Here is a 24,930-nt window from a genome sequence, read left to right on the forward strand (position 1 = left end):
TTTATTTTTTGTAGGTAACAACATCCATTGTAACACCATGCAAAGGTGGACCTCTGTGCTATGTAAAATCAATGTTCCTTTGCTTTGCATTTTCATCTTCTTCTGATAAATGCACATAACAAGGTATGCTTCCAGTGATTATCTGTAATTCCACTGATAGATCAGTCATACATGAGAGAACAAAGCCCAGTACACTTCCCAAGAGCTGTAATATTCAGCAGCACACCACTCTCATGTAATTATTCTAGCTTTAATAGCAAAAGCATTGATTTTCAAGAACTGCGGGCACAATCCAGTTCATATTTTGAAAGAAAAAAAGCCACAAAAGTATTAGCAATGCCCATTTGTCTTCTCTCTCACGTGACTTTGTATGTCAGTGATTAACTCACCTGTGCAATGCAGACACATCACTGTAAAATAAACACATTACCACCCAAACTAACAGATAAAAGTGAGAATCATAGAATCACAAGGTTGGAAAGGACCTACAAGATCATCTAGTCCAGCCGTCCTCTCATTACCCTTGCAACAACAGAGATGCAGTATGTTAGCAGGATAATAATTATTCTGGTTTTGTTATTTGCAATAATTCCAAGCCAATTCCAAAACTGTACTGCTTTTATCTTTCATGTGTGCTATCTTTTCTTATGTTATTGCACTCCAAAAATTCAGCATATATGCCATCACGGTTTGGAGAGATGCCTAGGAAGGTATGATATACTAGTCAACTGATTTTATTCTATAAATTCTTCCATTCAGCTGGTTGACACCTGCAGCTATTTGCGATGAAGTTCTGCTTTAATTTACAATGGCAACCAACAGATTCCACTGCTGGAATGAAGATATTTAATGTCTCTAACCAAAGGGCAAAAAGGTCATTTATTTGGGTTATGAAAGAGCAGGTCCAGAGGAGGGCCACTGAGGTGATCAGAGGGCTGGAGCACATCTCCTGTCAAGAAAGGTTGAGGGAACTGGGCTTGTTTAGCTTGGAGAAGAGAAGGCACCGGGGAGACCTCATTGTGGCCTTCCAGTACTTGAAGGGAGCATATAAACAGAAGGGGGAACGGCTGTTTATGAGGGTGGATAGTGATAGGACAAGGGGGAATGGTTTTAAACTGAGATGGAAGGTTTAGGTTGGATGTTAGGAGGAAGTTTTTCACACAACAATTCATGCTAAGCCTGTGGCTTTAGTTTCTTTGTATTCTAAAAGCCTTGAATGAAATGATTTATTTCCTAGCGGTCTGCACACAGTGATCGGGATGTTGGGTCACGGTTCAGTGGGAAACATTGGTGATAAATGGGCGGTTGGAGCGCATGATCTTGGAGGTCCGTTTCCAACCTTGGTGATTCTATGACTGATCATCGGTGCCTGTCTCCCATTCTCTTGATAATAGTCAGCCTCCAATAGCTCCAAAGAGCCATCTAGCGATGTAAGAGAAAAAAAAAAAAGCCCAAACCCACAAAGATGGCACCAGGCTGCCACCTGCTGCTGCGTGAGGAGTACTTCAATGAGCACATCTGCAAAGGCCTTGCGCTGACTTCATGAGCTGGGCTCAACAAAAGCCCATCCGTTCTACAGCATTTAAATGATACAAGATACGAGACTATTGGTCAACGGGCCACTTCATACTGGGATGGCTCAGGGGAGATCTCATCGCTCCCTACAACTCCCTGGAAGGAGGTTGTGGCGAGGCGGGGGTCGGCATTATCTCCCAGCTAACAGTGACAAGACGAGAGGAATGGCCTCAGGTTGTGCCAGGGGAGGCTCAGAATGAGTATTAGGAAAACAATTCTTCTCATAAAGAGCTGTGAGGCACAAGAACGGGCAGCCCAGGGCAGTGGCGGAGTCACCATCCCCGGAAGCGACCCGAGAACCGTGTGGGTGCGGCACTGAGGAACCATGACGCAGACGCCAGAAGCGGCAGCCCCGCCTCCACCCCTGTGAGCTCCAACCCGCCCCTCCCGCGCTGCGACCCGTCTACCTCTGAGAGGGCGGTGCCTGCGCAGGCGCCTTGAGGAGCCCGTTCGGCTGCAGGAGGTGCTGCGGGTGGGTGTCTGCTGTCGGCCCCGTTTGTGTCCCCTTTCCCTTTGCCGGGCTCTCGGCCTCAGCTCGGCGGCCGGCCCCCGTCATTCCGTGAGCCTCACCTCCTCTCTGCTGGGGCCTTCGTGCTCTGCAGCCTGTCCCTATCCCTGTATGTGGGGGCGCGGGGGGACGGCCGGCCTCAGCTCTACGCTGCCCGCTGCTTTATGGTTTCTGGCCGCTCTTGGCTTTGATCGTAGAAAGCACTGAAAAAGGACTTAATTTGAAAAAAAAAGCAAAACAACAAAAAACAAAAAACCACGACCCACTAGGCCTAGTGGGCATACAGAGTTAAGTCTGATTATTTGTTGCAAAAACGTGGTCTTGGTCGGTGTCTGCAAATGCCTTGTTCCTCTGGTGCGTTTCGGTGTGCCAAGGAGGAGAGTAGTTTAGCTAGAGAAGTTCTTCAGGTCATCATTCACCTGCTGCTCTGCCAGGTTTTCTGCCAGTGTTGCTTCCATCACTGTGCTGAAAGGTTAAGGTTCTTTGTAACCCTTTGGATTGAAAGTTAGAACTTTGTTATATATGCGTGCCGGCAAAGGAGAACTGAGAATTGGTATTTAAAAGGTGAAACGCTAGGAAAGACGTGTTACTCACTGCAGCAATTTAGCATTGTTTCCAGTATAGGGATGAGACGGTTATGCCTCTCTAATACTGGAAGGATACACTTAAAACCGTGCCTGTGTCTGATAGCAACATGAACGTTTAATCCAGATCTGCAGCTTAAGAAGAGAGCTCGGTACGTTGCCTTATGCTTTCCTGTCACCTCTGTGCTACTGAGGCTCACGTCAGTTGGCCCTTGTCTCTGCTTGCCTCGTCTGGTGAGTATGGAACATGATGATTTTGTAACTTCTCTGCATCACAGCTGTATGCAATTTGGGTTTTCTGTACCCAAGATGTTGTAACTCATAAATGGAATTACTGTTTTTCTCCAGAAGGAATCAGTCATGGCCGATGACTCTCAAAGAAACTTCCGCTCGGTGTATTACGAAAAAGTGGGGTTTCGTGGAGTTGAAGAAAAGAAGTCACTGGAAATTTTGTTAAAAGATGACCGACTGGGCAAGTTGATTCCAATGTTTCCTCTGTTACTTTGGTGATTTGGCATCAGGTGGAGGGGAGAGTCCTACGTGGTGTGTTGCTGCTGTGCTTAGTGCATGCTAAAGTTTTACATCCTTTACCGAGGATTCTTTTTTTCCATCCTTCCCCTTTCATCTCTCAGTACAAGCAGTCCCTTGAGTTTCAAGGATTTGAAAACCTGGTTTTTAAAGAGTATCAAATATCTGCATGCTTGGTGGTTGTTGTTTGTTTGGTTTTGTTCTCTCATTCTCTATGCTCAAGAAACAAAGTGGTTTTTTTTTTTTTTTTTTTGGATGAAAACAGTTTCCATCTGAAAATATATTGCCTCATGCTGTTAATTCCATCTAACCTCGTAACAGTGATAGTTTTGTTATTGATGCTGGTCTTTGAGGAGCGCCACATCTTTAATGGAATGGAAAGATAGATGTTCCTTTAGCGAAGTCCCTAATTGCCTTGAGATAGCAACACAGTTTATAAAATGCTTGTAAAAATGGTAGTTTCTTCCTGGTGAGACTGAGGGTAGCTTTAGTTGTATTGTAAATCAAGTCAATGTGTGTATTTTTTTTAGATAAATCCTGTTGCAGTTTATTAGGCACATTCTATTCTCAACTGAACAGGTGAAAGCATTTGTTAACAATATATCCTGAAAGTTTGGATTATGATCTGCAACTAAGTATTTGTCATATTTAGGTAAGCAGAGACTCAAAACTGTTAATCCATTAAAACTTTTTTATTTTAATTTTTTATTTCTCTACAGATATTGAGAAGCTTTCCACCTTCAGTCAGAGGTTCCCTCTCCCATCCATGTATCGTATACTGGTGTGGAAGGTTCTTTTAGGTATGAAACAACATCTGTGATTCTCTGTAGAAACGAGTATGTAGAATGCACCCCTCCACCCCTAATTAATAGCATGGATTCTGTACTGTTTTCTACTGATACCCATGTAGCCTACTTTTATATTCACCAAGGATGCACAGTAGCATTATAAAGCTTGAATATTCCATGTGTACTTTGTGAGAACTTTTGCAGAAGTATACACAGAAGGGTGTATTTTAGCCTGTAACGCTACCCAAGTAAACCTATGAGATGGATTTAAAAGGTGGTTTGTAAGTCACTGATAAGGGTTTTCAGATCTGTTCCTAAAATAAAAGGCAACCGAGTAAAATGGTGATTAAGCTTAAAAAGCTGGGCAAGCTATGCAAATGTATATTTGTTTTTTTTTGGAGAAGTTGTGTTCTATGAGATCTTGGTTTGAAAATTACTTCTGTTTTTGTTTCTGGCTTTAAATGATATTTGCTGTTCAAGAAACCATGAGGGCAGAGAAAATATATAGCCCAGAAGCCATGAAAAAAACCCACCAAACTTGCATAGATTTTATTCTCCTTGGAGTTTGTTAATCAGATGATGAACTGAAAGGTGCTAATGACTTTTCACTCAGTGATTAAGTGTGTTGGATTTACTGGATTTGAGACCATGACACTTGGAGACAGGGCAGATTGTGGAGGGTCCTGGAGTTCTGACTCACGAAAGGTATCAGGAGAGGTTCCCTTAGAGAACTGAGTGTAAGAAACACTGCCAAACTGAGTATGAAATAGGGTGTGTGACTGAATCTTTGGATGAGAAATGTGATCTACTGCACTATTGATGGTTGAGCATCAGTGCCACTGTTGAAAAGCTAGAGTTTGTCTTCTTTTTGCTCTTGGCGTCCATGTGCCACTACACGTGGAGCTGGAAATAATGTATGAGGAATCTTTATTGGAATTTTAAACAATCTTGATGGTAGATGGACAGCGTGTGGAAGATTCCAAAGTATAGAAATGGAAATTCTCAGTATTGATCACAGGACTAGCAGTAATCCTACCTGATGAACGTTTTTGCAGTCACAGCATTAATTTTAGGATGAGAAAGAATACTTTTGCCTGGACCTCAGTTAAATAGTGAGCATGCTTTAAAGGATTGATAGTAGGAAATATAGTGTAGGTAGACACTTAGGACAAGGTCCTTCAGCCATCATTGTAACAGCAAAATACAGTCTCTTAGCCATTATGTGAGTACTCAGAAAAGAGGATCTCTAAATAATGATAAAAATTGAACAGAAGGGAGTTTGTCCTCTCACCACAATCATCTCAGACACATAGTACACCTTGATGTTGTCCCAGGTGACATGGTATGTCAGAGATATCTCTGACTTCCCGTTCAGGTGTGACTTAGGATGGCGTTGAGGCTGAAATAGTTTCTAGACGTGCCAGTGTTAAGATTCTTTTCTGTCTGCCAAAAGGAGTCTTCTCTGTTTAAGAAAAGCAGTTGGCAGTGTGTAATGTAACACAGATGTTAACTCTGTTTTTGGATCACATAAAAATGTCTTGCTCTGTCCCAGCTTTTGCAGTGCAAATAAATTTGCAGTGGGAAATAAAAGATGAGTTACTGTCTGTTGTGCTTGATACGAAACCTCAACTCATGGCTTCACACTTTGACAGCAATTTCCCCCCCCCCTCCACCTTTAAATGAAATATGAAAGCAGCAGGTATGCTTTCAGACTGAGTTTTGAAGAATGTTTTGTTCTCATGGGTTTCTACAACAGGAAGAATTCAGCTCCATTGGTGATATGAAAATGACATTTTTTTTGCTTTGATGTTTCTAAGATCTTTCTCCTGTAGCCAGTGACAGCTTTGTTGTGAGCACTGCAAGATTCAGCCTTGAGTTAGGAGAAGGAAACAATGAAATGCTGAGCATTTCTTCTGGATGTCAGAAACTATTTTGTTTTCTCTGTCTCTCTACTTGGATATATATGTATCTATTTCCTCCATCTAGAAAACTATTTATGCTGTGCTGAGAAAGTCAAAAGCCCTACATCAAAAGGTGTTTGTATGGTGTTCTTAAATTCTAATCTGCAGTTGGTTCAGCCATGGGGTTGATTTTACTTCTAGGTGTGATTTTAGAGAGGATTAATTTCTATAGTATGATGTGCAAAGGTATTTGCAGCCGAGATCTGACATAGAATTAAATAGTAAAGCTCTAATGCATAGCATCTTTGCATTAGTTAATTGTATGTATTTTCTCTGCCAGATCCTACATTTCTGTAGGCTGGAGCGTTAGTAGGAATTGAAGTTAGGCAAATCTCTTGGAAAGAGAGTTTTGAGGTTTTTTTCTCTTTACGGATGCTTTTCTAATTATTTTTTTAGGAATTATTCCTCCTCACCACAAATCCCATGCGTTGGTGATGAACTACCGGAAGGAGCAGTACTGGGATATCCACCACGCTCTTCATGTCATTCGTTTTATCAATGACTCTACCCCACAGGTAGATGTTTTCCTCCGCATACATCAACTGGAATCAGGAAAACTGCCTCGAAACTTGGCTTATCCTTTAGTAAGTTTCCATACTAATAGTATTTAAGTCATAGAATCGCGAGGTTGGAAATGACCTATAAGATCATCTAGTCCAACCGTTCACCTACCATCATTACTACCCTCTAAGCTACTAAGCCATAGCTCGCAGCACCTCATTTAAATAATTTACATTTTTTTGTTTTTTAAATCCACATATCAGTATTCTGTCTTCCTTTTTCTGTTAGTCTGAACTGATCTGGGTCTGCCATGTAACACGTGTACGCTCTAGTTTACAGTATGCTCACGTGCGTAAACAGGTCTGTATTTTGTGTCTGTAGTGTGATGATAAGAACTGTGTGGGCTTCATATATAAGCCTCTGTAAAAGAGGAGGTGATGAAAGGAACCATGGACTTTCTGAAGCAGACATTACCTTATATTTTATGTTCACTTGAGCTCAGCTTTATTACTCTTCATCTATAGAATTGAGAGTATAGAATAGATAGTTAGCTCTACTCTATCCTGTGTGCACTTACACCTGTAACTGTGTTTGAGGCATCCTGATACTTCTTGTACCAAGGATCTTTTCTTCTGGAGAAAATAAGATAATGTGCCCATCGCACACGTCTAGACTTGTACTGTAGGGGAATAAGATTCTCATCATCTGGAAAAGTTGCTTATTTGTCTCTAAGAAGGTGTTTTATCTCAAACCAAATAAATAAGATGAAGGTAGGGATATAGCTCATGGCTGCTTTCTTTTCTTCTGTAACTAATATCCGTGGCAATGACATTTGAGGGGCCTGTTTAGCAAGGGAAAGGAAAAAAAAGTCTGCTGGTTAAAAATGTGGGGTATAGAAATAGGAATTTTGCAATGCCACCAGGAGATGAATTCTCATTTGAGAATATTGGAGAACTTTGAGTCAGAGTTCATCCAAACTCCTGTTGTATGGTTTGTTTTAAAAACAGGACAAATCTTACTTGTTCTTCTTTATTAGATATCTGTCACCATAATGCAGCTGTTTCCCAGTGCTTTATTTATAAATATGTCAGGGCAGCTGGCATCTCTCTTTATATACTTAGATTCCATTCTCTTTTTGCAAAGAGCAGGGGAAAGGAATATACAAATAATTGCAGCTGTACAGTCTAATTCTACTGTGTAGTGAGTTCATTTTTCACTTTGTCTTCCAGGAACCAGAGGATGAAGTGTTCCTTGCAATTGCTAAGGCAATGGAGGAAATGGTGGAGGATCCTATAGAATGCTATTGGCTTGTCAGTTGCTTTGTGAATCAGCTTAACAGCAAGCACAAAGATTCATTACAACAACTAGTAAGGATAAAATACTCTTTTGTGTGTGTGTGTGTGTGTGTGTATGAGAGAGAGAGAGAGAGAGAGAGGAAAACTAAGAGGGGAGGAAGTGAATAAGTCAGGGAAAGCATACCTTCTGAGGATTCTGGTAGTCACAATGTTCAAAGACAGCTGGAGTGTCAGAGGCTGTAAGTGTGGATTCTGTTCTGGCAACAGTTCTAAGGGAAGGGAGCAGTGCTCTTGGACTTGTGGCTGCGAAGTAGCATTAGAAAAGATTGATTTTATTTGCTACGTTGTAGTTCTCAATTACATTTTTTTTTAAGCTTAGCTGAAGCTTACATTGTATTTAGACGAGTTACATTTCTCAGTCACTGTGGGGTTTTGTTTAAAACAATTAAGGATGTAAAAAACTTAGGAACACTCAGATTCACATCGGCTGCTTTTTTGCCTTTGTCCTTGAGGGTCAAATACTGCTCATTGGGTGATAATGAGGCAAAGCACAACTGTTTTTCTAGAAACCCTGTGCCTCAATTAGATAGGAGGTATCCCGGAGTTCTCATTGTAATATACACATTGCACCAAGACTGATGGATAAAGGGGGTGTTTTTTTTTCTTGGACAGCTATGTTAACTCCTTATCTTATTATGACAAAAAGTGTAAAGACATGAAAACATGCCTCGTGTTACATTAGAGCTTGAGCAAAATGATAATTATTCTCGTTTTTAAGCCTATTTGTGTGCTCGTCTGCTGCCCTTTCTATACACGCGGTGCTTTTAAACAACAAATAAATGCCCAGCTTTTTATCTATTGCGCAGGGATTTAGTCTGAGAATTGATTTTTCTTGTTTTTGGTGCATTGTGTGGAGGTTTTTATGGCGTGTGCTAAGGCGATTAGCTTCAACGTGGATGAAACTCAATGTTACTTGTGAGGACAGCAGTAATTAGTGCAGCGTTAATCTCCGCATTGCTTTAAGCTCTCGAACACCTGCATTGGGGAAGAGTGCATGTATATTTTTGAAGTCCTGCTGGTGGTTGGCAATTTAAGGAACCTGGGACTGTTTATTTCGTGATTTAATTAATTAATTAATGAGTTAATTTCAGCAATCAACAATACTTGTATTTCGGAACACCGCGTTTTTAGTTAAAATAATGCAAATTCATTATTTAAGTGTGTTTCTATGCTTGCAGGAGTTTGCAGGTACTTCTTGTTTTACAGTGCTCTGTAAGGATGGGAAGCAGGGTACCCTGATGGGAATTATCTAAATTTTTTGCACTTCTTTTCTCAGCCAAAAATTCTGGAGCAGTATTTGAACATTGAAGATAGTAAGCTTCTGATGCATCTGAAGGCATGTGCTGCGATGAGCAAGCTCCCTTATGATCTTTGGTTTAAGAAGTGTTTTGCAGGCTGCTTACCTGAGTCCAGTTTACAGAGGCAAGATTTTTTTTTCCCCTTTCTGTTTTTAATTCCACAGTAATTTTAAATTGTTGTTACCACATGGATTTTTACCTGTTGCGTAGTTATGAAGGTGGCTTTATTGCTGACTTGGACATGACACAATTTTGTTTCATTCTGCTTGTTACTGATACAAGATAAGCTGTTTGTGTTCACTTCTAGTGTTGAAATTTAACAAGGAAGGAGTTGACTATAGCAATTTATTCTGTTAGGCCCTTCTCACCTCCTAGGATTTAAAACTCCTAATCCCTATTAGTGATAGATAGCTGAAACGAGTCAGTTCTCAGGCTTTTAAACTGAAATCCTTGCTTAGGGAGCGATGGTAATACTGTATCATTGTCAGATGAAATAGATTTTGGTAGTGTTTATTTGAACAAAAAATATTAGGGCACGTTTAGCATCACTGGGTTAATGAAATCCTTATTCTGCAGTTTGTAGTTTCAGCATTACCCCGTGTGTGGCGTGCTTGTTGTTACATGGCGGGTTCTGCCCACCAAGCACCTGTAAGCAGTCTGTTCTGTGTTGTGCCTCTATAATATGGAGGTTAAAAACTTTTATTCGTGTTGTAGCTACAGATTCAGACCATTGGAACTTCTGATGGCACAACAATTCTATTTACCAACAGTTTGTATGACAACATGATAGATGTGCACTTTGCCTTTGCCAGTTTAGGTTTCTAAATTATTCAGTTGTAATCAAAATGGCCATATTTGCTAAGGAAATAACATACTTTGTGGGCAACGTGTGACAGATGAACTTAATTAATGCTTGGAGATTCAGTTTGGATTAGAATCTGAAAGCCCGAATGCTTATCTGAAATGCATCCAAATGGCAGTATTAGAACTGCTGAGAAATGAAAACAGCTCCCCAGTTCTCCTGCGAGTTTTGCTTAATTTTTCAAGTGACAGCTGATTTGAGCTTGATGTTTTATGATTTAATTTAACTTCTGATTTAGTACTGTATTTCTTAGAGAGGTTGCTTGCTTTGTCTAAGTTGTAGCCTTCTCTGCCAGGCAGCAAAACTGAAAATTCATCCTTTTTTTCTAAGATGTACAAGGTTTGTGTACGCTGTACAGAAATTTTATCTAGTAATGGTGAGATGAAGTGTGCATAATGCCAGCTGTATTCCTGACAGGTGTTGTCATTCAGTGTATGTACTGTTTTAAAGCACACTCCCATGTTTTACCATAGATAAAAATTGCACATCAGTTTCTTTTAAGTGGATTTGGAAAACTGATGTAGAGAGCTTTCATGTAGAAACTTCCTTTGAGCTTATGCAGTGTTTTTGCTCTGCTGCCCTAATGAAACTGACAAAAATGTGACTGAGTCAGAGTTTGAAAGGTAGGTACTATATAACAACAGCAAACATTCCATGTTATGAATTAAAAAAGACTTTGCTTAAAGGTATGGTAGGAACTCTCATCTGGCCATTGAAGCTCGTTATGCCTGCACTGTGTTCTCATGGCACTCCAGGTTGAAGTGAAAGTTCTTCCATGAGAAAAGGTTGTGCCAAAATTGAATTGTCTTTTGAAGAAACACACCTGCAGATCCAAGCTTATAGGTGGGCTGTAGAAGATGTTTTCCAGTTACTATATTCAGAGATTATAGAGAATGGTGTGTGATCTCTGTCTCCCATGGTTTTATTTGAAAGGAGAGACACTTCTCACAAGTATCTGGATGGATTTAAGGAAGGTAATCCTCAGAAAGTCTTTCTGACATGGCTCTTAAACGTGAAGAACTGACAATAATGCAGGAACATTAAAGCTGCCATCTGACAGATGGTCTCACACCGGTTTTGGATGATCTTCCATCCCGTTTCTGTTGAGTTGGGCCTGAAATAGAGCTGTTGGATGAAGGGTGGCTTCAAATTGTTGCAGGCTGTTTTAGTACTGTGAATCTCTTTCAGTAGTTATAGAGGTTCTGATGCTAAAGAATATGCATTCTGTGAAAGCCTGGTCTTCTGGTTTCCCTAAAACTGTAAGGTCCAGGCCTAGCTCTTACAGGTGGTAGGACTTTGCTTTGTAGTTTTGAGAGTCTGCACGCAGTGGAATGAGTTGCTACACTTAAATTTGGTGCAAAGAACAACTATTAAACATTATGGACTGTATCTTGCTGGTATAAATATATCTCTTAGAGAAATGACTCGTAATATTTAGCTGCTTGAGATGTAGTGATTGTGATTCAGGATTTCATTCTTCTGAATGTTCAGTTACCTGACCATTTGTAGAGTCTCATTATTAAGCATGCTAGCAAATTGTTTCCTTTTTTTGCGCTAGGAAAAATTCTCACCCGTACCATACTATATGGAATAGTTGTCACAGTTCAGGCTGTTAAAACATGATTTGCTTTTTGCACTTGAGCTTGTAAGCAGTTCCATTTCTAAACAAGGACATGCCATGTTAATACATTTGCTTGCCATCACTCAGTACAGATTGAGGAACTGATAAAATGCCTTTTATTGACTGTGACCTGAATAATTCAATATACTTGTTGCTAGTCAGAAAAACAATCTGGAGAGGATAATTGTACAAACAGTGTTCTAGCAGATATATAAGCAGATAAGGACTACAATAATGCTTAGCGATTCCTTTTTCATTTCTTTTTCTAGGGTTTGGGACAAAGTTATTAGTGGATCCTGCAAAATTCTTGTTTTTGTTGCTTTGGAGATACTGTTAACCTTTAAAATGAAGATAATCGCACTGACCACTGCAGAAAAGATCACCCAGTTTTTGGAAAATGTAAGTTATACTCTGTGCTGTGCAATTACCTCACATGGCCCATAAAAATGTCTTTTGGCCTCGGTCATTTATTGTTTTAAACATACCATAAGAGGGGATGAGAGGAATAGTTTCTGTCAGGAGGTAAGGCTTTCATAGAATGAAAGGATTATAGGCTCTGGGTAATGTGTTATTTATTGTTTGTGCAGATTTGACAGCATTCCTTGTGATAATAAAGATTTTTTTTTTCCTGTGAAAATAAGTGTGGATGACATTGGATTAATTTTTCCGGATCCTCTTACCAGGATTGGTGTCTTGCATCCTTTCTGTTCCTTTTCTGAGCGTGAATCCATAGGCTCAGGGCATGCTTTTTGTTGTTGTAGCGTTAGGGTCTTAAACCTAGCCCTGAACTTTCCCTTTGTGGAAAAACATGAGTGTGACAGCGAGGTTGTAGGATCCTCATGTGACCAGTGTAGCTGGATTGGATGTGTTCATGATCATGGATAGGCCAGTGTAAGTCATGTCTGATGACAGATGAGGGGTGTAAAGTAAGAGATCCTTGGCTTCTCCTGTTTTGTAAATAAGTGTTGTGTCTAAAACCTGGGGGTGGTATGGTGCTTGTAGGATGTGAGGGATGCTAGGGCAGGGAGATGGGACTGTAGTTCCTCTTTGTATAAAGAGATGAAACTTGAACTGGAGAGTTAAAATCTGTATTTAAAATAAAACAGTCCACATAAAATGCACTGACAAGGCATCTTAACTCAATCTTTTGTAGATTCCTCAAGATAATACCGATGCCATTGTCAGCAAAGCTGTAGATCTGTGGCGCACACACTGTGGGACTCCAGCACACTCTGTCTGAGAACTTTCCCCACTTAGGACAGCTTGGGAAAAAAAGACATTTGAAAAGTTTCCTCTTACTGTTCTTCCCTCCTTGTGGTATAACGTTCTTCATCTCCTCTCCATTGCAAAGGTGCTATTAAAGCATTTCATGGCATAGCGATCAATGTGTAAATATTTTTCAATAAATATGGGTGAAGTGAAAATGCCAAGTGGTGGCGTGATTATGCCTGGAGCGTTTTAATCCAGCCAGCAACAGTATTCTGATTGCACAGTGTGTTCTAAGGCCTTTGGAGAAGTAAATCTAAATCCTGGAGCAAGGTAAGTAGGCTGCCTTGTAGAAAATGCTTCTGTATGCCAGCTTATACTTGATAGAATTAGGTACTATTTGGAGGTGCTTTTAAGGTGAACGTGTAGTATTTTTTATTTTGCTGGAACTCATTGGTGAACAAAACACATTCTTTGCTGGGAATTTAAAAGCACTCTATCAATACAGGTAAATTTGCAGGCAAATGCAAAAGAGGCATCACAAATCTGAGACGGAGAAAGACATCACAATGACCAGGTGAGATGTATTTTTCTGAAATATCTTAAAAGTGCTTTCTTCCTGTCTGCCAGTGAGCTGTCTATGGCTGTACCGTGTTTGTTTGTGCTCTGTGAAAAATGCTCTGGAGAGGTGCTCAGTGGTTTGGCCAAATTAAATATTACTCTGCAAATAATGGAGAGCTTTTCTTTCTCTGAAGTTTGTAGTCAGTACTGCAATCGTAGGGCCTGACAAAGGAGGAGGCATCTTTGGAGTGTCTAGGTATTTGGACAGTAGATGTACTAAAGAATTATTATTTGAAAAGAAAACATTGCTATGTGCAAAGCAGGAGCTTTGGCCACCTGCTAGCTTCCTCATTTTGTAATGGCAAAATGATGTGGTCAGCAAGTCTGCATCTCATTTAGGTTCATGACTGGAAATGTTTCTAAGGGAGGTTGTGTTTGGCACGGGAGCTGTCCTGCTCAGCTTCTTTAACAGTGATGTAGAGGAAGTGACGGAGTGCTTATTCCATGTAACATTTGCAGATGAAACCAGACTGAGTGTGTGTCAATTATCAGATGATACAGCGATGGCAGGACTGTTGATGTAAGCTGAAATGAGAGGGTTTTCAGATAAGCTATAGGGAAGAGATTTTTTCCCCCCTGAGGACAGTCCAGCTGTAGATATAGCTCATAGGAACTGTACAGTTTCCACCTTTGGGAGATTTCCAAGTTCCAACTGGTCACGTTCCTGAGCAACTTGGCCTTACCCCTTAGCTGGCCTTGCTTTGAGCAGCAAGTTGGATGGGAGACATGCTGAAGTCCTTTCCAGCCTGATTTACCCTGTGATCTGTCCTACGCTGAAGTGTAACTTTAGGCAAGTATGGAAGAAATCAACAGAAGGAGTAATTATAATTCAGAATTACAGGCAAGTAATAAAAAATACCACTGTGCATGACTCAGGGACTACATAGATATTTCGTATTTACTGCATTTATTTGTTGTGGCTTGAATTTGTTGTACTTTCATGCTTGTTTAGTTTAGTTTTCAAAATAAGTTTGATACAGAAATGTAATTTATGATGCAGGTAAAAGCAGAGAGTGCTTGACCACAGATACAGGTTGCTGGAGAACTAATCCTATAAAAGTGTAAAATTACATTTTTACACCTCATGTAGACCACAGAATCATATATAAGTATGCGTTGCTTAGTTATTTGACTCAGAGGTACTTACTATGCCAAGTACATTTGCCACTTCTCAAAGAGCATATTTAGCTTGCACTGAGGGCAGACTTCAGATGCTTTAGACATTTAAATTTGTTTTAAACTAGGCCAGGTTTGCCTTCCAACAGGTTAGCTGGGGAAGTGTGGAGCTCAGCTCAGGTTATAGGTAAGAACCTGGTGAGGTGTGATCTGTGTGAGATTTTGAGATGCTTCTGTTAGTGCTCCTGAAATGCCTGAGTTTACCCCATTCAGAAAAAGCTTGTTTATGTCTGCTTTGAAAGCCACTGCTGTGTCTACATAGTAGCATAGTGTAATCTGTTCAGCTCACATCAAAAAGGAGGTTGTTTTTCTAGAGGAGGTGTGAAAGCTGAATAATGTGGTTAGGAAAGAGCGTATATGTTCTGTGAATAACAGCACTTCCTTCTGTACCATTCAGTGCACAAGTGTTCAAATAATCAGCAGTGGTACAGTCAGAAATCCCTTATTTGAACATTTTTCCCTTAGGCTGCACAGCTTACAGAAAGTAAGTTACGTATGCATTATTCAAGCCTTTACACTGCAGATTACTTAAAAAAGAAAAACACACAAAAACCAAAAACCAAGCACTGATGACATGGAAGGTGTTTAGCAGTTTCAGTGCTGAAAGGGAATCAATAACTCATATTCTGTGAAGAGAGAAACCCTGAATCGAGACGAGAAGTGCCACTCAGTGTTACCGTATTCCTCCAATCACTATCGGACTGAAGGCTACAAACTTTTTGCTTTTAATTTAGAGAAGCCTTCTCAATCAATGGGTGTACCCTGGAGCTGCTGTGACAGGACAGACAAAGATCCATTGGCACAGAATCACAGACTGGCTGAGGTTGGACAGGACTGCAGCAGGTCACAGTTTAGCGGAGGGTTGTTAGAGTTAGGGCAGTATGGTTAGGTTGTGGTTGGACTGATGATCTTTAAGATCTTTTCCAACCTGAGCAGTTCTATGATTCTATGCAAAGAAATAGCAGGACTGTTTCTATAACCGAATACCTTATTTATTTTGGACTGTGCTGAAGAAGGGGAGCTCTCCGGAGAATAAATAACGACTCATCTCCACGCTGCTTTCACTGATCTTACTAGATGTTTGTATATCTTTAATCTGCAGCTTTTACTTTGGTTTTGTGAGGCATATAGTTTATCCTAAAACAAACAAACAAACCTCACTGACTTCTTAAAAGGTTGCAAATTTGAATGTGGCTAACTAACCTGTTACATTCAGTTGAATGTAATACTTCAGTTCTGAAGCTTACTTCCTAAGAGAATGGGAGAACAGTAAAATGTGAGTTTTCACTGTTCCCATTGTGTAATGAGCAGATTTGAGTTCAAAGTAAGGGTCTTTATAGTCCCAGCTTAGAACAGTCTGCCTTTGGGAAGCGGGGGAAGGTTTCTCTCACAGGGAGGTGAGGCATTGGCACAGGCTGCCCAGAGAAGCTGTGGGTGCCCCATCCCTGGATGGTGTTCAAGACCACGTTGGATAAAGGTTAGTCTAGTGGGAGGTGTCCTTGCCTGCTGCGGAGGAGTTGTAACTGGATGGTCTTTAAGGTCCCTTCCAACCAAACTGTTCTCTCATTCTATGATATGTTGCTAACATTTGCTCTTTGTCCCTTTGCACTCAAGCACTGCAATAAGTGCAGTTTCTAGATGTCCATTTTTAGTGGACAATCCCAATTTGGTCACTTATCGACTACAGATTATTATAATTATTACAGTTTCCTTTCAGTTTCACATAGTTGAGCACCCTACTGAAATCCCTAGCTAAGTAATTCAAGGATAAGGGTTAGCCTTCAAATTTGTTTTCTTTTTCGCTCAATGTCTTCACAGGAGTGTGCTGATGAGTCATCTGACAGTCATTTTTCTTCTTTCCTGAGAACCTTGAAAATTAATGTTTTTTTTCTTTATTTACGTTATTTCTGCTCGACTGGCTGAGTATGTAACTGCTTACTGCCTGCTTGTTTCTCCATACAGAGCTAGCAGCTAAGTTGTATTCTTTTTTCTTTTTCTTTCCCAGGAGACAATAGAAGCAACACTGGAGTGTTCACTTTGGAGAGTGAAAGCCCCTCCCTCTTCTTCCCATACCGAATATCTTTGTGGTCTTGGCAAACAAGAAAAATAACCTTGCTTCGGTCCAGTTCTCCCCTCAAGCCCTTCCCTCCAGAGAGCTTGAGAGGAATGCCACATCTGTGCTCTCTCATGTTGGTTGCACGCACCAGTTCTTGTTCAGTTATAGTCCAAATATCTGATGGAAATTCCAGATAAGAAAAGTAATGGCAGATGTCAGAGCACAGTGCTTGAAAAATGATTGTAGAATTGTAGAATGGTTTGGGTTGGAAGGGACCTGTAAGATCATCTAGTTCCAACCCCCTGCTAAAGGCAGGGACACTTCCCATTAGAACAGGTTGCTCACAGCTCCATCCAGCCCACCCTTGAATGCTTCCAGGGAAGGGACATCCACAACCTCTCTGGGCAACCTGTTCCAGTGTCTCACCACCCTAACAGTAAAGAATTTATTTCTAATATGTGCTCGAAATGATGAGTAATTTGAACTCTAGTGATGGGTTTGAAAACATGGAAAGAAATGGAAGAGAGTGTGGAGTTAAGTGTCTGAGATATAACTCGGAGGTTGGTAAAATAACAGTGATACATCAGATGTCTGTGGGTAGGAGATCAATTGGTAAAAACTGGGTTCTTGTAGTTGCATGAGGAAATGCCTTCACAGTGTAGTTGCCTTCACAAGATAGTTATGCAGGCCTGAGTGTCCTGGCAGTGCTTAGGTTTGTTGTTCCTGGCTGGAAATCCATGCACTGAATAAGAGGGCTACTGTTCTGTGTGCTGTCCTGTCTCACCTTGCAGTGGATAGGGCAAGTTGGTATCAAATAATGGGTTTCACAAAAGCCAGTCTGAAGTTCTCAGATGTTTCCTAGCTGAGAAGTGCAGAGAAATGCTCTCTGTTAGGCAGGTTTTTGGTACAGCAGGAGTGTGGGGGAATGGAGTTGCTCCTCTTTCATATACTAATTGTTAATCCAGGTTGTAGGTGGAGATCTGGGAGCAGAATCTGCCTGGGTATGTGTCTTGTCCAGTGCTGTCTACTACCTGGAGACCAGTTTGCTTCCCCGCAGTGGTCCACATTAGGAGAGGTGGAAATGCTCCTCACCTGGGGCTGCAATCCCTGCACCTCACAGCCTGTAGATGTCCAGGTTCCTCTTTCTCAGGGGCTGACTCTCACCATCCAAACTGAGGGGTCATAGACTGGCTCTCCTAGTGGAGCAGATTGCAGCGTCCCACTTATCATAGAACCATGGAATCACTAAGGTTGGAAAGGCAAATAAGATCATCTAGTCCAACCATCAACCCGTCACCATCACACCCACTAACCCATGTTGAGCGCACTACAGCCAGTCTAGTTTTTGTGGGGCTAAATTTGAAAATCTAGCCAATCCAACTCTGCTGGTGTTGTGCAGGGCTGCTGTCTGGCATCAGGGGGCTTCCAGTGCTTCTGCAGGATTTGCTCTGTGGACCTCAGTGTGTTTCTCCCCAGCCTCCGAAACGTACGTGCATAGTGGCCATTATTTTATACTGAAGATGAGCTGTGTGTGTTTGAAGCTGGCTTCTAGTTGCCACCTCTCAGGTCTGATGAATCCATGTATGCAAAGCTTGGACACTCATCAAATAGAAGCTAAAATAGAGATTATTGTGTCTCACATCACAGTAACAAAGAATGCCGGAAGAGGGTGACTGCAAGCTGCACCTTGCTGTTGGGTGTTTCTGTGGGCCTACCATCAGAGGGCACATTTCTCAAAGTGGTTTGAAGCAGCTGACAAATGTGAACTGGTTCCTGGAGGCTGTGTCTGTTGGAGAGCTGATTTTTTTTTTTCCTGCCCTCCTCTTGGTTTCCTGCCTGCAGGTGGCATTAGATAGCAATTTGATTGCGGGTAATGAGTGGACTTCGCTTCTCTCTTTCCTTAGGCTAGTTTTACAAAAAGCTGAAGTCAAAATGTAAAAACACAGCCCTTGTGTAAGGATCCCTGTGCAAGAGGTGGGCTTTACCTTCTCACATTCCTTGTACATTGCAGCCCAACCAAAAATGTTTTTCTTTTTACACATGGAAATTCCTGTATGTAATCAAATCATGATATGATCTTGCTTTGGAATCAGTAGGTAGTTGGGGGGAAAGGGATCTTTCGTCAAAAACAATGATTTAAAAAAAAAAAAAGATAGCTACTGACTTCTTGGCTTCTAGAATGGAAATACATGCAAACAAAAACAATTGGAAAGAGGTGAGTGAAAACATACCCAAATGGAAGCAAACAGAGAAGCCCAGTACCAGGCTTTTGATCATGGTATGTATCCATGGCAGCAAGACAAATCAGCAGAATTTGGTCAGTTAAAGTAATGCTTTCCAGCTACTGAAACTACTCCTGGGATTTGGGTTGGAGAAATCAGAAGACGGAAAGGCTATATGAATGTAGTGGGATGGGCAGGTATGGCTGCTTTGCTGAACAGCAATAGTACTTGCTGGTACTACTCACGGGCGTTTTCTTCTAATCACTCTGTGATGTTCTTAGATTCATATGTGTGTCTACTGCAGACTCCTGATTTTGTTCTTTCTTCATTAGCCTGGTGATGGTACAGCTTTGGCAGCTGAGTCGTCATCCCTTGCCCACTTTCACTGAACCGAGAAGCTCAGTCAACACAACTGCAATGACCCATGGACCTGCCCTGGTAAGGCCAGCTCTTCTGCCATGCAGGAAGCAAGGCATTGCTGCCTTCAACTGTACCAGTCATTGGGACAGCGTGAGAAAACACAGACACTTGAATGCTTTTTTTTTTTTTTAAATGAATTTTTTTTTTTAAGAAACTGCATACATCAGGGACAAACAATAATTTAAATAGCATGCAGTTTCAGTATGTACAAAAACTAGGACATAGAGATCCAGCTTAATTTTTTTTCTAATTATTTACATTGTTTTCATACAGCCATAATCTGTTAAATTACAATACTGGAAGAGCACATGATTGACAGCCACCACACTCACTCCTATACAAAGACAAACTATATACATACACTTGGATATCAACTGGTAAATGCAACTGGTGCAGGAGTAACTGGGACACATGGGAAAGCAGGTAGTGTGCCCGTCACCTCCTCTTTGCTTACAGAAGTTGTTCCAAGCTCAAGCAGGCTGAACACCTGGGAAAAATTATTTGTCCCTTTTTTTTCTTTCCTGATATTTATCAGCGTAGTCATCTCCCATGGCTATATAAAGTGTTGTTATTTGCAGGCACATTAGGGAGCCCCTGTCCACGTCTAACTTTGGGTTTTCCATCTTGCCCTTTTTTGTGTGAATGCAAGCGTTAATGTAACTAGGCAGGCTGGAAATACTCCCACTCTGTTGGTTTGTAGTATTTCCACTGTACAGATGGCACTGTAGAAATAGTGGACGGTGGGTTTGGTGGCCAGTTGCAGTGGTGAAGAAATGCTGTGATTTTACATGTAAACCTTAGGCTGAAATGTATTTGTGGAATGGGCTTACTACCAAGCTTCAGTTGACATAAAATTGTTAATAAAAATCTATTATATTATTTTTTCCCCCCTTTTTCCTCTTTCAGTAACATCTAGAGTGTGCACCTGGAATTGTCTAGACACAAAGGCTGGTCTGAGCCCTATCCCAGGAAGCCTGGAGCCTAAAACTATTTCAGCATGCAAGTACTTAACCAATGGAGCCTAGGGTGGAGAAAGGCCACAACACCGACCTTCCCTGTTGGTCCTGAGTCCATCGCCAAATCCCTGTAGTCCACCCCTGGCAAGAGTGTGGGTGAGAACGCAATGCCAATGTTGTGCTACCTTGCCATTGCTTTTTTCCAAATCATAGAACTTTCATCCAGAAGTTCTGTAGTTGCTGTTTCAATTCTTCCTTCCTGCTCAGTTTCTAGCTCATCTCTTCATGGGCTGTAGGACAGGTCTTGTTACTTTGCACATTTTAAGTACAAATAACCCACAGTTCAGCAGATAATACAGCTCTTGTATATTACATCCATTATCAGTCCTGGAATACCAGTTTTTGTTCTGTGTTGACTTTTTCCATTCTCTAAATGTGATGTAGTTTCTTTATTGCTACTGTTAATCTCTTCCTAATATGAATGAGGATGACTGGTGGTAACTGAGTCTTCAGCAGGAATGCTGTCTTTATTTCCTTCACATAATCCAGCTGATGGAGGATGGAGGAATCAGGACTACTTTTTTCCTCTCCCACCAGAATCACAGCTGTGGTAGAGATGGCTTTCATAGATGAGAAAACTGAGTGCTCATTTGTTTTAACAATGGACTAGCTGTTCCCCATCCTATTTGCAACCTCCCAAGAATGACATAGCTGGATCTGCCCACTGAGGACATGCTGTGATGTTCAGGCACTGACAGGTTCTCGAAGAATGCCTTGTCATAGGATAACTTCGCAAAATACCCCAAACTACTGGAGCTAAAGCCAGGTGAGGTGCCAGTTCTGCAATGCTTACTGATGTATAACTTCATATTGCTTCTTCCTCTTCCTTCTCCTTTTCAGTGACAGGCTATACTTATGAGCTGGGGGAAATCTGGCAGTTCTTCCACTGTTTCCTTGTGTCCGCTTGGACTTTTAAAAGTTAATATAATTAAAAAAATAAAAGCATTGCTCTGGGGACAACATGAATCCTGAGGCAGCCAGAGGCAGACAACTTGCTCAGAGGTCAGCAGGGACTTGCCTTGGGCCCATTGGCCAAAGGCAGGGTGGCTGGGGACTGACCAGCATTTATTGGGACCTGGCTGTTATGCCCCTCAACCCCTGCTGAAGGGTTTGTATAGGCTACCAGCTGACAGAGGTGGGTGCTGTCAGGGTCAGTAGCAGTACACCATGTTGCCCACAGACTACCCATTTCCCCGTAGGCTTTAGCACTGACAAAAGACTGCTACTTCTACCTCTTTCCTCTTCATTTTAATAATAAAAAAATCTCTTTTCCCTCCCACCAGCCTACTCCATCCTGCACTTTCTGTCACTGCTGTGCCTGAAGTGCTCTCCTTCCCTTTCATACTGGACCTCTAGGCTCATGAAGCCAGGGTGGTATAGGCTCTATGCAGGGAAGAGGAGGGCTTGTTGCTCCTCAGCCATGTTGCAGAGCCCCTTCCTGATGCTGTGTGTGTGGTTAAAGTCTTGAGGGTTTCTTTCCCCTTTTTAAAGCCTGTGATACAGTCTTGTTAGAGGTACGTGTGAATAAATTTAAAAACCATGATCCCCAGCTTTTCAGGAACATAACTGCAAAGCAGGGTCTGTCTGACTATCAGTGCTCTGAGATGCTGCCACTTGTCTCCAGTGGAGCACATCTGTGAGGTACTGAGTACCACTAAGCGCAAATGGAGTCCGAGCAGTGTTTGGACAGGCTAAGTGCAACTCTACGGTCTGTGTGCAGGTTCTTTTGCACCAGAGGAATGAAACTGAGGCCTGAGATGAGGTGGGAGTGCTTGGCATTACGCAGTATTGGCCAGAAAATACTCATGCAAGAGAGAGGCCTCTTGGCCCACAATCAGTGAAGGGCAAGGTTAACATGGAGACAGAGGGGGAGCACAGAGGGGTAGATAGATAGATACTGGAAGACAGAAAGAACAGAAATAACAATGCTTTAGTTAAACTCTGGCCTCTGTTCAAACCTAAGCAAAGTAGCCATTTTGAAAGTAAAAAAGTGTCCTGAAGTAATAATCTGGAACTTACAGTAATGTTGCTATTGTGCTTTGGATCACTGACCCAAAACAGTGTAATAACTTCTTGTGAGAGCTAGGAAAGACTTGTAGGCAACGTTTGCCCATGCTTACTGGCATAACACTAGTTAAGGACTTGAATCTGAAAGGTGTTGGCCTACATCCAGAAAAGCACTTAAATGTGTTCAGCTTCAATGAAACCTCTGAGACCTGGTCTGGATTTCAGTGAGACTGTCTGCATGCTTGTTGAGCGTTAAGCACACACTCAAGTAGGCAGGTAAACCAGGCCCAGAGTATCCAGCTCTCTGAGCCCTACTAGGTCAGTTCATGTGTTAAACCTCTATGGTAAAAATAAATAAAAACACAGCAGCTTGCCCCTAGATTTCTGTCCTTATGCTTCAGCTGCACCTACCAGTGAGGAGTCCCACCATCCATACCAATGCAACAGCCTGCCTCTGTTAGGCTACTTAACAGACCATCATGCTTTCCTCAGTACACATCTAGGATCCATTCTTTACACCTGATAGAGGGAGGATAGCTGTCCCTAATCAGCCCCAATTCTCCCATGGTGTGCCCCCTGCAGCACAGGTGGCAACCCCAGCCCTTCTTGCTGCTGGACTTGTGTTGACAACCTACTGGCTGAGAGAATGCCATGCAGTGACCATGTAAGAAGTCCTTTTTTGTTCTTGGGAGCCAACCATTGCCATAAGCTTTTCCAGAGTAGGCAAGCAAGCAGCTTCAAGTCAGATGATGGTTGCAGATGAAGCGGCCCACAGAGGAGTTCTGCTCTTTCCCTGTCCTCATAAGGTGCTTGCAGACTGAAAGGAGTGTTTGGTATAAGTGCTTTAGTGCCATAGGTGCAGGTCTGCTGGAGGCTTCACCTGGGCCCATGGTTCGCTGGACACCATGTCAGGGCACTCTCAGGTTGACGACAGAGGCTTGTCAGGGCGAGGGGTACCTGAAGATGAACTAATGGATGCCCCACCAGCTGGGCTTGAACACATATGGCAAATCCACATGCCAGGAAAGTCTTACACATAAATGCTGCGTCTTGGCACGATTCCCACCAGGGGTATTTTCCATAATTGAAGCTTGAGCCAGCAGGTCCGATGATGCTGCAGTACCCATCACACGTACATACAATTTTCTTGTATATTTTTAAATATTCATCTACTTTTTTTTCTTTTTTTTTTTTTTTTTTTTTTTTTTTTTTTAAGAAAGGCAGTCTGTAAGATTTACATTGTACATAACAGGGAAGTGAATAATACCAGCACTTATGGTTCCTTTTTGTTATGTTCTGAAGACAGCATAGTAGTCAGGTAGAATTTAACTGCTACGGTCTGTGAAACCTAAAATGCAAGGGAAGGAAAATAAAAGGTAGTAGTAAGAGGATATTTTCACATATGTGGTACACTTTAAAAAAAATGAGACCTAATTGCTACAAATTAATGACAAAATTATGCAGCTGAATTCCTGCAGTACTGACATCACCATACCAGCACTGCAGAATTAGAACAGACATGGAAACTTCCTTGATTCTCACCAGACTTACAGTTCACAGGCATTAGCAGTTAGCACTCAGATCTATCAGAAGCTTCTCTGTGCTTCTGGTAGGTCCGAAGAGAGGAGCAGGGCTGAAAAGGCCACCCTTTCTGCAAGAGCTCAGCAGCAGGAGGCTTGTTTTATCAGCTGTGCAAATGCATTTGCTTAAGGTTTGATTTTTTGCATGTGAGATTTTTTTGAACTAATTAATCCGTCCCACTAGGAAAGCAGCACTGACACTCTCAGCCCAGCTCATGCCACTGCTTAATGACATGAATAGGTCATTACCTTGCTAATGATTTTATAATGGTGATTTATCTAAGTTTATTTAAGGGAATTACTCTCCTTTGTTTCAGCCTGCTCCCTTCAAGTGCGTACTTCCTGAGGCCATTTGCCAAACCAGCAAGTCCTGCTGAACTTCAAACCCTTGTGCCAATTTCCATTGTATTAACTGTAGCTTTGAGTTTGCCTGACCCAGGCCTGAATGGATCAAAGCCCCGTGGTAGCTGTCAAACACAAATAAGCATAACTCAAAGGGTGACCGCTCACCCCAGCAATGGAAAAGCAGCAAAATACTGCTCTGAAACCTGCAAAAGCCAAGCAGGTAGAGAGGCTTCCTGGAAAACTATCAGCACTGTCTGAGCTGAAACCGGGACATGGGGAGGGTGCAGTGCAGTGCTTGCTCAAGTGATGGCAAATAATTGGGTGCATTCTGATACATTGGCTAAACATGGTCCTGTGAAAAGCAAACAAAAATACTCAGCTGTGTTTTCTGTTTTGATAAAGGAACTTGAGAATAAGCTTCAGGATTGAAGAAAACATCCATTTTTTTTGGTATATTTGTGGCTCCCTTTTCAGTCAACATAAATACATTAAAACTGAAGATTTTCAAATGGAATGTATAGAGTTGCAGTCACACATTCAGCTCAAACAAAAACCCAATCACGTCTCTTTACCAGACTTCTATAAGCCCTCTCTTACCAGAGAAATAGCCCTCGCTTCACAACCACACCTTATTCACGTCATTGCTCTTTGGCACTACGTACAATTGTAACTATTCCCCTTCTGTATGGCAGATGCAAGA

General features: G+C 41.7%; 2 protein-coding genes across 30 annotated transcripts in view; one reads left to right on the forward strand and one right to left on the reverse strand.

Annotated features, from left to right (window-relative positions):
• The first annotated feature begins 2,003 nt into the window (after positions 1-2,003).
• Positions 2,004-24,739, forward strand: TBC1D7 (TBC1 domain family member 7). 10 transcript variants are annotated; one of them, XR_001463371.4, is made up of 12 exons: positions 2,004-2,047; positions 2,795-2,901; positions 3,016-3,139; positions 3,915-3,995; positions 6,341-6,528; positions 7,675-7,812; positions 9,077-9,222; positions 11,851-11,980; positions 13,296-13,364; positions 16,590-19,300; positions 19,556-21,064; positions 24,203-24,739. XR_001463371.4 is itself a non-coding variant. In XM_015275976.4 (9 exons), exons 3-9 carry the CDS (start codon positions 3,028-3,030, stop codon positions 12,819-12,821), a joined length of 882 nt encoding a protein of 293 aa, XP_015131462.1. In that variant the 5' UTR covers positions 2,004-2,047; positions 2,774-2,901; positions 3,016-3,027; the 3' UTR covers positions 12,822-12,962. The 10 variants fall into 10 exon arrangements, 7 of the variants coding, with proteins under 7 accessions (XP_015131462.1, XP_046786183.1, XP_046786175.1 ...); XR_003073737.3 differs by having other exon boundaries at positions 6,341-6,459; XR_006936645.1 differs by having other exon boundaries at positions 3,019-3,139.
• The window catches only part of PHACTR1 (phosphatase and actin regulator 1), a 296,609-nt gene continuing 294,317 nt past the window's right edge, over positions 22,639-24,930 (reverse strand). For 18 of the 20 annotated variants that reach the window (XM_046917540.1, XM_046917530.1, XM_046917533.1 and 15 more), the window contains one exon: positions 23,522-23,653. In XM_046917540.1, the coding sequence (XP_046773496.1) occupies positions 23,638-23,653 (16 nt within the window). In that variant the 3' untranslated portion in view covers positions 23,522-23,637. Of the gene's footprint in view, positions 23,654-24,930 lie in introns of all 20 variants that reach the window. The other 2 variants (NM_001389383.2, NM_001389382.2) reach the window with 1 other exon arrangement.

This window comes from Gallus gallus, chromosome 2 (genome assembly GCF_016699485.2).
Source record: "Gallus gallus isolate bGalGal1 chromosome 2, bGalGal1.mat.broiler.GRCg7b, whole genome shotgun sequence".
Classification (NCBI taxonomy): domain Eukaryota; kingdom Metazoa; phylum Chordata; class Aves; order Galliformes; family Phasianidae; genus Gallus; species Gallus gallus.

What these genes read in the sequence shown, in the direction of transcription:
- TBC1D7 (XM_015275976.4), top strand. Translation starts at nt 3,028, where the DNA reads ATGGCCGATGACTCTCAAAGAAACTTCCGCTCGGTGTATTACGAAAAA. An exon ending in GGTGTGGAAGGTTCTTTTAG is followed by an intron (nt 3,996 to 6,340) that starts GTATGAAACAAC and finishes TTATTTTTTTAG; the next exon opens with GAATTATTCCTCCTCACCAC. An exon ending in CCTGAGTCCAGTTTACAGAG is followed by an intron (nt 9,223 to 11,850) that starts GCAAGATTTTTT and finishes TTCTTTTTCTAG; the next exon opens with GGTTTGGGACAAAGTTATTA.